Raw genomic sequence first — 12,754 nt, forward strand, 5'->3', positions numbered from 1 at the left:
CAAAGTAATAATTTTTAAGTTATATAAAAATAAAATGATAAGTTTAAAATGAGCAACTATAAAGCCTCTCCTCTAAAAGTTTTTAAAATGTACATGTCACAATAATTTGTGGATGGCACAAAAAAAATTATTTTATTTACAACATTTTGGCGTTGGGAACAGAAAATAAAAGTAGCGAATACTCTATCAAAGGTATCGAAAGTCCTATACAATTTTAAAGGTACCATAAGGTATTTTTCATTCTTTAAGCATAACATATTTGCTAAAATTTATATTTTTGTAGTTCAACAGCTTAGAATTTTATAAAACAAATTCATAATCCAATGTTGTTGTTAGTTATCGAAAAATAACAAAGATGTGATTTTTGCATAAATGTCACTAAACTATACAAATTGCTATTATCCATCACACAATGTATGTTTCTTTTATATGGAAATGCCCCTTTTTCAATTTGTCTGGAACTGTCGTGTGTCGAAATACTACCGAAGCACTGTCAAGAGAGCTTCTGAATGTAAACAAAAAACACCCCATCTGGAGACCAAAGCTTCGGAGCAGAGCTTTTCTCTTAGTGCCGAGCTAGCCACTCCTTCCTTTCTTACCTCCATGATATATATATATATTTGAATTTAACAAATATTCTCTATTATATAAAGTTAATTTAAATTTTAAACTATGAATGTTTAGTTGTATACAAATAATGATATGAATGATTTGGAACTTGGTGATGGCGTCATAAATGCATAGCGAAGATACTTAGCATTGTAAACATGGCCAGATTTTGAATAAAATGCAAAACATTTTAAAATGCTCTGTTCATTTAAAAAAAGAAAATTCATATTACATTTTTATGCAACTCTATGTACACTGCTCGACATTGAAAATGCAACACCAAGAAGAAGTGGTCAGAAAGTGATGAAATTTGGAAAAAAGACAGATTGAATACAGAGCATGAATGGCAAAGGCTCATTACGATGTAGGACCACTGCGGGCAGCGATGCACGAAGAAACACATCTAGGCATACAGTCAATAAGAGTGCGGATGGTGTCCTGAGGGATGGCTCTCCATTCCCTTTCAACCATTTGCCACAGTTCTTCTTCTGAACGAGGCAGGGCCACAGTCTGCAAATGGCATCCAATCACATTCCACACATGTTCGATTGGTGACAGGTCAGGAGAGTACGGTGGCCAGGGTAGCATCTGCATACCTTGCAGAGCATGTTGGCTCTGTGTACGCACTGATGTGAGCATTGTGTGGTCGGGCATTATCCTGCTGAAAAATTGCATTAGGCAGTCCCTGAAGGTAGGGGATTGCCATCTGCTGCAGTACATTATCCATCTATCGTTGGGATGTCATAGTGCCTTGAATGCGAACTAGAGGTGATCTGGAATTGTAGGCAATAGCGACCCAAACCATTACGCCACGTAGTCGTGCGGTGAGGCGTTCCACAGTTACTGCTGGATTAGATCTGTCTCCACGTCGACGCCACTCGTGTATGCGGCAACTGTCACTGGATAAACAAGTGTCACTCATCTGAGAACACGATGTTTCGCCATTCTGTCATCCACATCGTTCCAGTTCGGCACCATTCTAAACGTCGGCGTCTATGCTGTGGGGTCAATGGCAGTCTTCTCAACGGACGCCACGAGTGCAGGCCACATTCAACCAATCAACGGGAAACAGTTCATGTCGACACGGGAACATCCAGGGTATCTTGCACATGCTGCAGAATCGCGGTACAAGTAACTTGCGGGACCGCTACAGCTTTTTGGCGGATGCGTCAATCCACGCATGCTGACGTCACTCTAGCTGCATCTGCACCCCTCCTTCTTCCCAAATTTCCTTGTTCCAACCATGTTCGCCATAGCCGATGCACTGAGCTCATGTCCATGTGGGTATCAGCTGCGATTTGATGTAAGGACCAACCCGCCTTTCTCGGTCCGATCACCATACCCCTCGTAAAATCATCTATCTGCTGGAAGTGCCTTTGTTGACGGCGGCCTGGTATTCTCTCCTATTACACGTATCTTCTGGGACAAAAACCAACTTTCTTCGATAATTCATCTGGCAGAAATAACAACACGAATATTGCCCATTCTGCACGTTCCTTCCCTTATATCTTACTTCACGTGCGCCGGAGAGCTGCGCATTTCACATCATTCGATTAACTGAGTGACGTGCGTCTACTCTAAAATTTGCATAAATTTCGGACCACTCCTTCTTAGTGTTGCATTTTCAATGTCGAGCAGTGTATTTAGTACATCAGTCAGTTTTAATGTCTGATTTGTTAAAATGTTATTTGTTTGCCTTGCACGATTTCGTACACTTTGTCTCATTTCACTTTTTGAATTAATTTTGAAAATATATTTTTTTACCAGTATTCTTTGTGTTTTGTTGAAATTTTATTTCATTTGAATTAATTACTTTAATTTTAATGCAGAGGAGAGCTTTTCTGTTGACACATTAAAAAATTCTTTGAAGCTCTTTGAATATTGGCACGTGATTGAATTCTACATTCAAGATGGAGTGAAAATTGTCTACCTTGAAGATAATTATAATAACTGTGATAAGATAAATGATATTATTGCAAGAATTGAGGAGTTTAGAAAATAAATGTTTTGTGTTAGTGTTATTAGATGATGTGTTTTTGTCAGCTATGTGCTTTGTAAATATTTTTAAAGTTTTATAAAATGTTTTTTAATAAACAACAGAACAATTTTGTGTGACAGAGAATTATACATGAAACATTTAAATATTTATTGTCAAAAACTTTTTAATTTAATTTTGAAGTAAATTTTACTTTCTAAAATAAAATTTTCCTGAAATGTATTACATTTCAAACCTTCTACAAGTTAGGTATTTGGATTTTTTTTATATTTATTGATTATGGTATTACATTTTATAATCTTCCATATCAATTATATTTTTTACATAAACCTTTTTTAGATTTTTTGAAAATACAATTTCAGAATTTTAGTAAGTTTTTGCAAGGCACTTTGCATGTGTTGTTCACTTTTATTACTAGCTGCACTGCCAAAATAATTATTATATACATATATATGCTCGAAACAAAAACAAACCTTTCTTGGGCCGAATGGTAACTCGTGATGAAAAATGGATTACCTAAGAAAACATCATTAGGAAAAGAATATACTGTCAGCCCAAGACAATCTGTCACCTCACCTCTAAACCAACCTTCAGCCTGAATAAGATATTGCTGTATATAATGGGATGTCCACAGACCAATACATTATGAGCTTTTGAAAACTAATGAAAAGCTCAGTTTGGAGAGATACTGGATGGTTCAAACAAAGCAGTTACAGAAAAGAGGCCAGCGATATTCAATAGGAAGCACATCATACTGCATATAATAATGCCAGACCACATGTCACTGAGGTAACTCATCAGAAAATCAGTGTTAATCTGGGAAATTTTGCTACATCTACCATAATCTTCAGACTTCACACCCTCCAATTATCACTTGCTTCTCTCTTTAAAAATTGAAGCAGATGTCAACTAAGCACTACTCAAATTCTTCTCCTCTAAGAACAAGACATTTTTCAAAAGTGATAATTACAAATTACCATCACGCTTGTAAAATGTGATTAAGTAATAACGTAAATTATATTATACAATAAATATTATTAAAGGTATGAAAAATGTATTTTCTTTCGCTTCCCAAACAGAATTTTCAGGTAGATCTTATGTAAGGTATTTAATTTTTCTTTCAAGTTCAACAGTCTGTTATTGAATTAAACTATGCAATAAATGCAGTTCTATATCTGCCATTATTAATTACTATCTATAGCATGAAACTGCATTGATTCACCCATTAAAATCATTAAGTATATATATATATATATGTAACCTAATAAAAAGATCAAGATGTACATTGATCAGGCAAATTTTTCTCACTCATGAGACATTCATCTGGAATATTTATCGACCAATACTAATTTGAGAATAAAGTCAGATGGTTTGTCGAGCTGAGTTAAGCCTTTCCAGTGTTGTCAAAAAAGGATGTTGCTCTATCAAGGTCTTGACAATATTGTCATCCATCAAAGATGGCAACCCAGAACGTGGCTTATCATTAAGGTTGAAATCATATGATTCAAATTTTTCAAACCACATTCTGCATGTTCTATATAAAACTATCTTAACCAAAATATTTTACTAAATTTTGACAGGCTTCTATGGCATTTGTTTCGGGTTGGAATTCGTAAATGAATTTTAACAGTAGCAATGTTTACACAATCATGTCTCACTTGTCAATGATATGAGACGCTTTTGCTTCAGTTAATTTAGAAGAGCACATGTATGCATGTCCGAACTTGAAATAACATTATTGACCAGAACTTTCTGGTAGACCTTATATTTTGCCAAATAGCACGTGGAAGACTAAAATATTTTATTTTGAGAGTGGTAACACATTTCTTTCAAATGAATGAGTTTTCTGATTTAAATTTTAAATATAAATATGTTAACCGTGGCAATACATTGGTTAGTTTTTTATCAAAATTTCATTAAGTTTGCACCAAACAAAGTAAATAATAAAATGTTATAAAATTTTGGCTTTGAGTTGAATATGTTCAGGTGGAAGGCTACATGTTTGAAATCTGCTGGCTTTATGTAATGCCTAGTTTCTAAAATGCAAGAAAAATATGTGCATGTATATATACAGATTCTTCATTATTTAATAATGAATATAAGCTGTATATGTAAAGTATTTTATGATATTTATATTATTTGGTCTGCATGATGATCAGACTTGTTAATCAAATACATCTAATACTTTATTCATACAATAGAAGTCCAGAAATCCGCAAATCCTGGACCAGAATTTGTGCGGATTTCAGGACAGAAAAGATAAATCATAATATTCAGACTAAAAGTGCAAAATAAAGGCATGTTAGATACATTTAATTAAATTATATACATTATTGCAATAACTTATTATATGCATTAAATTATTATTACATATATAAAATGATTATATTATTCATTGTATGTACACAGCATTGAGGTTTGCCGATTTCGCCTCGTGCAAAGATTATTCCGATGTTAGAATCACTGTTGCTGTAAAATTTCAACAGCTTTTCTTTATTTTTCTGTACATCATGCACAATCGTGTCGCAAAGAGATATATTCCGATGACAGAGATCACGTGACTTATGCGTAGCTAATGTAAACAAACAATGCAGATGACCTCAAAGATCACATGACTTATGTATAGCTAATGTAAATAACAAGGTCATTCTTCCTCTTCTTCTCTTGCAGAATGTATCTCATTCCATACGATTTTGCTATAAACCGAGGAGTAGCACCTGCCTCCATCTTTTGCAGAATTTGCACTTTTTGCATTACCATCAATGAAACGTATTTACGTTTTTCAACGTTACAAGCAGCAAAATCCTGAGTGCGTTTCTTATCTGTAATTGTATTAAAAAGTACTGAAATTTAAAATATTCTTAATTTATCCACAAAATATCCGGATAAAAAAAAGTGGCAGCACTAAATAATCTTGTGAAATAACAAAGCTCAGAAAATACAACAATGTGAATCGTTAACTTGAAAGAAATGTTGGGTGAATCGTCTGCTTTTTTACCTCGATGCAAATTAGAAAGGAAAAAAACTTTTATCATGATGTCAATAATTTGGTATTTCTGTTATGACTCATTCGGTAATTATGACATCATTATTCGGTAAGTATTTTTTCTTCGATATTTTGTACTCATTGTCGCGGTTTCCGGAACCTATAAACTGAATTTTTATATTTTGAGAGGCAATGCGGATTTCAGGTTGGCGGATTTTCGGTATTTGACTGTGCTACTATTTTAGAACTCTGATACTCATTAATGAACATTAGAGTGAAAAAAGCTACATTGGTGGAATTTAACTATACATTGCAGCTCAGTTCAGTCTGTAATTGGTTGCTCAGTTATTTTCTCTTTTTAAAGTTTTTATAATCCTCTTATTTTGCAAGGATCATTTTATCAAAATATTGCAATTTCAGCTACAGTGAAACCTTTGGTTTACAAACTTAATTCATTTTTGAAGATACTCTGTTATTCAATATATTTGTAAAATGAATTAATCCAAAATGAATTTTTAGAAAAGAATTTTTTATATGTAAACTCATAATACAAATCCAGTAGAGTTCATTAAACCTAACACTAACATAAAATTAAACATATAAAAAATAGGAAAACTCGGAATTCGGTTTTACCATATTTTTATAAGGGAAAGTTGATATCATAAGTAGAACACAGTGCAGAAGCCAAAGATGCTAAATATTATTTGAAAGGGATATCCTGTTCCAAAAAATATTGAGTAGCTGCTGTCTTTTTGGGATTTCTCCCTGTTAACAGCACTCACCTTTACTTGAGAATCACTGAGCCTTTGTCCACAGTGATTTGTTTCTGTCTGTGTTTCAAAATGTTCTCAAAACAAGACATGGCATTGTAATTGCAAATATTTATGCTACAGCTTACTGCTGTTTTGTCAGGGTAATTATGTTCTATGAATCTTTGCACCTTACCAAATTTTACAAAAATTTCATGGATCAAATAACTAGGAACATCCTTCCGTCTGTCACCTTCTTCTGAAGACATTTTCTCTGCTGCATTAGTTGCACTTTTGAGTAATGTATTTTTCAAGTATTTTTGCAAGCTAGTTTGTGTATCAGGACATCTTTCATTAACTAAGACTTTATTTCATTTGGAAAATTTGTTCATGATCCAAGGTTCTACTGTAGTAATTTATAAACTGTATTTGTGAAGTTAGGGAATAAAGGATAATAGCTACTTTATTATCTCCTCTTCTATTAACACATAATCATGGACTTTCACAGATCATTTTTAGTTAAATATAATGAAATACTACAAGTGAATCTTGTTTATATCATACATTTCCTGATGTCAGTTGAAGAAAGTGGACTACATCCTCTCTGACTTCACAGAGGCAGGTATGAAAAGAACAAGGTTATATTACTGTTAGATTAAAAATGAAGATGTTATAAATCTCAGTAGAGAGACATATTATCTTATTACTATTGATTTAATAGAAGTTGTGATTTGAACAGTATTGGATAAAAGACTTAGGTTTTACTTTTGGCATTTTTGACTTAGGCAACTTTAAACATATGGACACCTAATTTAAAATGACACATTTCAGAATTTATTACAAGCATTTTACTGTTTTTAGGATAAAGAGAACAGATAAAGACATTACAAATCAAAATTTTATTGTACATATATTACATATTTTGGCCAAAGTCTAAAATATCTTGCTTTGGATTTGCCTGAGAGAATCTCACCAAAGTTAGAAATTTTATCGTTTTTTTTTTTTTTTTTTTTTTTTTTTTTTTTTTTAAATACCGTTTTCACAAGAGTGGTTTTATGCTTATGCAACAAACTAAATTCATTTTAATAATTATTTCAGTTAAACTTTTATTTTGGTGGTTGTGTGTATCATTCAAATCTTAAAATAATCTTAAAAATGTGTTTTAAAGACTTTAATGCAATGAACAAGCTTTTGTGTTTATATATAAAAAAATATAAATACAATTTACAAATTTTATTCAATTCAATATAAAATACAGATGTTTATTTGCCTATAGTAATTTTAATTCAGTATACTGATGTGCTCATGTCATAACTATACAATGTTTTTTATAATTCCATAGAATAGTTTTAAAATTTATATCAAAATTACACACTGAATTGATAGTTTTTATGCCAATTAAAGAAACCAAAATTTTTTTTTAAAGTTTGCTTACAAAGAGACAGTTGTATCTCATTCGAAAAATATGTCGTCATTTTGTGTGTTCATATAATGCAAAACCTTACCCATTTTGAATCTGAGCAGAAGTCTATGGCACTATCAGAAGATTCAGGAAAATAATTTTAGATTACAAAAGGACTCATGAGTGCAGCCTCCACAATTCTATTACAGGTGCCAGTTTAGAGCTTAGCATTTTGCAATCAGCAATAAGATGAATTCTCCACAGAAAACTAAAGTGTTAACAGGGGCGTAGCTAGAGGGGGGCAAGGTGGGGCATCTGTCCCCGGGCGCAGAATCCAAGGGGTGCCAAACTGATGTTACGACATTTTAGAACTAAATGTTTTCCATCCTTGGCAAGCAGTAGGGGACACGAAATCTTCAGTTGTCCCTGGGCGCTGAAAACCCTAGCTACAACTCTGAGTGTTAACCTTATAAATTGCAGTTGGTTGCCCATAATATGGTGACATGTGTGAGAAGGAGTAGATTATTGCATATATATGTGTATCATATTAGCAAAGGTGGACACATTTGTAAAATGTGGAGGGGAAAAAAGTTTGATAACTGTAATTTGAGAAGTTTAACGATATTTCAACATAATAAAACTTGTAATCATTTATTGGTTTGATTTTTTTAAATAGTCCTATAATTATTAAAACTCTGCATTCATAATTTATATGTCAAATTTACAGGGAAGGGGAATCATTTATTTCATTTCATATGCAGCAAAAGTATACGTTTTTGTAATCATACAAAATACATCTCAACAGTACATTATTTTAAAGGAAAATGCCATTTTATTTTTATTCATTTATATACATTATTTCATTTTTGGATAGCCATATTATATTGTCTTTTTATCTGCGCTGTTGTTTCAAAATAGATAAAATATATTTTTCAATATAAATTATGTATAATTATTAGTTATTTTTAAAACATGAAAAGGTACAAAGTTGAATGATAGATTATACACTTATGCTGACTATGATTCTGTTTTCTGCTTTTCTTCCATTTCTCTTAATATTTTTAATATAGGTATCTTATTAATTTTTTCTTCAGTTAAAAGAGACCAAATAATATGACTAGGTTTTGGTAAACGTGGCTCACAATAAATAACTTTTGTTGGTGTGACAATAATATCGACTGGTACATCATGCTCTCCAAATAATTCATCAGGTAATGATTCAAAAACTTGACAATCATGCACAGTGGTAATAACTGTTGTGTTTGAATTAACAGCTCCCATTGTAGCCATCATGGCGAATTCCATATCTGCATAGCCTTCACCTTTACCAATCCGGTGACCTACCATGAAAAGCAATATCATTATTTTTTAGAATGATACTTATATTAAAAAAGGGAAGATTGCTAAATTGTGTAAACATTCTCAGAGTTACACATGCTATATTAAGTATAATTATTCTCAGAAAGCTTAAGTTTGTTACAAATGACATTCTTAAGCATATTTCTGCTCATTTCTCAGCTTTCTTGTTAATAACAGCTATTTAAAATTTATGACCTAACATTTTAGATAACTTTTTTTAAAAATTACTCCAATTCCATTAGGAAGCTTAGGTACTAAAGCTGTGAAATGCTGTTAGTTTGGCCCAGATTCCATTACTAATTGTAGAACAGACTAGTGGCATAAAGATTTTTCTACAAGTAACATAAATAAGGCCCAGCTTTCTTTATGAAGCCTTTATAAAGGCATCCCTCCCTATGGACAGATAATCTTAATGTGCTTTTTAAAGAATAAAATAATATATCTGATTCCAATAATGCTATTTATTAATATTTAATTCCCTGGTGCAATTACTCTTTTTTGGGGGGAGGAGAGGAGGATTACATAAATAAAGATGGATTAACATTGTATGTTATTTTAATAATTAATGGATGCTATGTAATTTTTAAGAAGAGCATTTTCTGAAAATATATATATCTACATCAACTTAAATATTATTTTCTATATTATTGCACCTAAAAGAAAATGAATTACATAAAATGCTAATGAAAAAATTTGAATAAGAGTGAATATTGCAAAGCTGTGTATACTAAATTTTTACTGGTGGTCTGGTTTATGAAGGAGGAAAAAAATAGTTTCAAGACTCTCAAAGAATACTGAATGCAATAACTGGAAAAGATGTGATCAAATAAGAATACAATGAAACTGGTGTTATATATGTAATCATACTCATACAAGCAGCTGATGCTGCACAATAAGTATAAAAAGTAATTGTCTAATACTTTTTTCATTCATGCACAACAATTATATTGTCAGTTGAAAAATACTGTTACCTTGTATAAGCATTTCTATAGAATGAGTAACTAGCAATGTTTAGGTGATGGAATTAAGTGGGAAATCATTGCTAGATTAGAGGCAGAGCAATTCTAATTTACACTGCTGTCCATCCTAAATGCAACATGAAGGAGGCTGCATTTAGGATGGACAGCAAGGAGGACAAGAGATATCAAAGGCAAATTTACTTCAGAGATTACATATAATATTAATTGATTTGAAATACAGCCTTCTTTGAGGTGAAAAAAATGAGAAAATCAATAATGAGTGTTGCCTCGTGTTTGTCAAAAACTGCTGCTACATTCTGCAGCATTGAGTGAAAGAGGTTTTGGATGTGTTGTTAGGGAATGACAGCCTCATGCTGCCTCTGCATGTAGACAAAGTTCATCTGGTCTACCCATGTATATGGGATGACAGATGAGGCATTCTCCAATGTTCTATGGGATCCTGAGAAACAGGCAGGCTAGAGTAACAATGCAGTGTGGTGAACTAAGAAGAAAGCTTACTATGCTATTAGCTATTTAGAAGAAAGCTTGGTAGCTAAGCAATGTGTGATTGCGTATTATTGTCCTGTTGAAATGCGGCCACGGGCAAACCCTTAAGATAAGGAAGCAGAGCAGGCTGCAAAACCTCAGATATACAACATTGGCTCATAAATGTACTGGAAATGTGTTCTATGAGGTGTGAGAGTAGAATATAATACCACCTTACACCATAACATCAGATGCAGGATCAGAACAAAGATGCTTAGCACAACAGTCGAGCAGCCTCTCTCAACGGTGTCTCCAAACTGTAATTCAACCATCAATGTACTGCAGGCAGAAGTGTTATTCGTCCCAAAACACAATGTCATTCCATTCGAATGTCTATCTCCACCATTCAGTGCACCACTGCAAATGCAAATACCTGTGGTTTAAAGTTAAGAGTAAGTGAAGCAATGGATGCTTAGTGGACGGACAATTGTATTGTAAACAATATCAAATTGTTAGTGCAGGCACCAAATGTTGTGTTACATACTGCATTCTTCGTGATATGGTTACAGATGTGGCAGTGCATGTTATCAGTGCCATCACACAATATGACTGTCTTCCTGTGGATTAGTGCAACTAGGTGGTTGCAATTGCTCCTGTCCATCAGTTGTTCCCTCTTGCATCCCCTGATTCCATATTCACATAACTGTTACTTGGTTACAACTAACATAATGAGCAATTTCTTGAAAAAATAATCTGCAATCTCTGTAGGCAGCAATTTTGCCTCAGTCAAACTCAGAAATGTGCTGTAATGATTCTCATGTTTTTCTACAAGGCATACTGAACCTGCACACACAAAAAAAAAATCTTATGAGAGAGGGATTAATGTTATTTAAAATGACAATCTTTCCTCCCTTTATATACGGATTGTAAGCAGTGCCGCAGTTATCCATGATGTGCACTGAAATCGTAATCATTTACATATTTCACCACTGTACAAATTTCATGCTGTTTGGATGCCTTCATGATGTTGCATGGATGCCCAGCAATTTAAGACTGCTAGAAAGCTAAATGTTATGTGAAATATCATTTGATTTTGGAAATGGTTTTCTGGCATGATGTGGAAATCAGCCTTGGACCCCAGGTCTATAACTTCCTGCAGTAATTAGTACACTAATTCTCAATATACTTCAGCTGGAGAGAATCTGAGATCCTCCAACATCCATTTATGGTGGCTGAGGAGTCGCTGTAGGCAGTTATCATGCTAGTTAGTATACTACTTCATTGTATGTGCTTGTCAGAGGCTTCCTGACTGCTCAGAGCTATAAAGAAAAGATCTTGGAGCCTTGTGTGAACTTTACAGGAGTGAATTTGGCTCTCATTCTTTTTCATGGATAATAACACTTGTCCATGGCTCAGTTGGTGAAAGAAAACTTTCGAACCTCTGGGAATTTCTAATAATAATTCACAGCTTAGAAGATATTACCTTTGAAAATGTCAAAAATTCTTAGAATTTGATGACAACAGCTATATGACTTGCTTGATGTAGAACCAGCATGTACGTGAATTGTGGGATAATTTTTTGGGGTGCACAGAAAAGTAATTTGAGTAGCTATGGCGCAGATTTAAGATTCCGAAATTTCAGGAACATTGCAAAGCTGTTATAGATCAATATTTATAAGAAAGTATTGTGAAAGAATTGGAGCACTTAAAAACTGAAAATGAGTACTTTTAGTAAAAAGTTCATTAAACTGTAATTAGAGTACTGTAATTGTTCATTAAATTGTAATGTAAATAAAAACACCAGAAAATTTTGTGTTGTCTTCAATAAATCATCACATGCTAAAAGGAAAATGTCACTGAATGACTGTTCAGAATCAGGCATTTTGTTCACAACTTTTAAAATAATGTAACTATAAACTTGGAAAATCTAATTACTGCTGTTGAATTTTTCTGAATTCCAACATGTGCATTTTACTGACATGAAGTTTGATCACTCCTGATACATATTACAGTAAATAGTACATAACATTTTTTAATGGTGGCCACTAGCCATGAGGTATCTAGGATACACTTAGAAAGCAACTATGATTTGCTGATGATGTTAGAAAGCCATCCAGGAACTATGACCAATTTGGTGCAGGGATGTTTGTGGCTGCCACAGACTGTCTTGCTAACAGCACAGCAATTCACAAGCTATGTATTATTTAG

General features: G+C 33.2%; 2 protein-coding genes across 7 annotated transcripts in view; one reads left to right on the forward strand and one right to left on the reverse strand.

Annotated features, from left to right (window-relative positions):
- LOC118200992 (glycerol-3-phosphate acyltransferase 1, mitochondrial-like) overlaps positions 1 to 2,717 on the forward strand; it is a 115,680-nt gene extending 112,963 nt beyond the window's left edge. For all 4 annotated transcript variants that reach the window (XM_035372994.2, XM_035372992.2, XM_035372993.2 and 1 more), the window contains one exon: positions 2,439 to 2,717. In XM_035372994.2, the coding sequence (XP_035228885.1) occupies positions 2,439 to 2,611 (173 nt within the window). In that variant the 3' untranslated portion in view covers positions 2,612 to 2,717. The remainder of the gene's footprint in view (positions 1 to 2,438) is intronic.
- Positions 2,718 to 7,325: 4,608 nt separating this feature from the next.
- Positions 7,326 to 12,754, reverse strand: part of lost (methenyltetrahydrofolate synthase domain-containing protein lost) — a 31,774-nt gene continuing 26,345 nt past the window's right edge. For all 3 annotated transcript variants that reach the window (XM_035372997.2, XM_035372996.2, XM_035372995.2), the window contains one exon: positions 7,326 to 9,082. In XM_035372997.2, the coding sequence (XP_035228888.2) occupies positions 8,760 to 9,082 (323 nt within the window). In that variant the 3' untranslated portion in view covers positions 7,326 to 8,759. The remainder of the gene's footprint in view (positions 9,083 to 12,754) is intronic.

This window comes from Stegodyphus dumicola, chromosome 7, assembly GCF_044657685.1.
Source record: "Stegodyphus dumicola isolate Sdum_Otavi_A_Nest chromosome 7, ASM4465768v1".
NCBI classification, from domain to species: Eukaryota; Metazoa; Arthropoda; class Arachnida; order Araneae; family Eresidae; genus Stegodyphus; species Stegodyphus dumicola.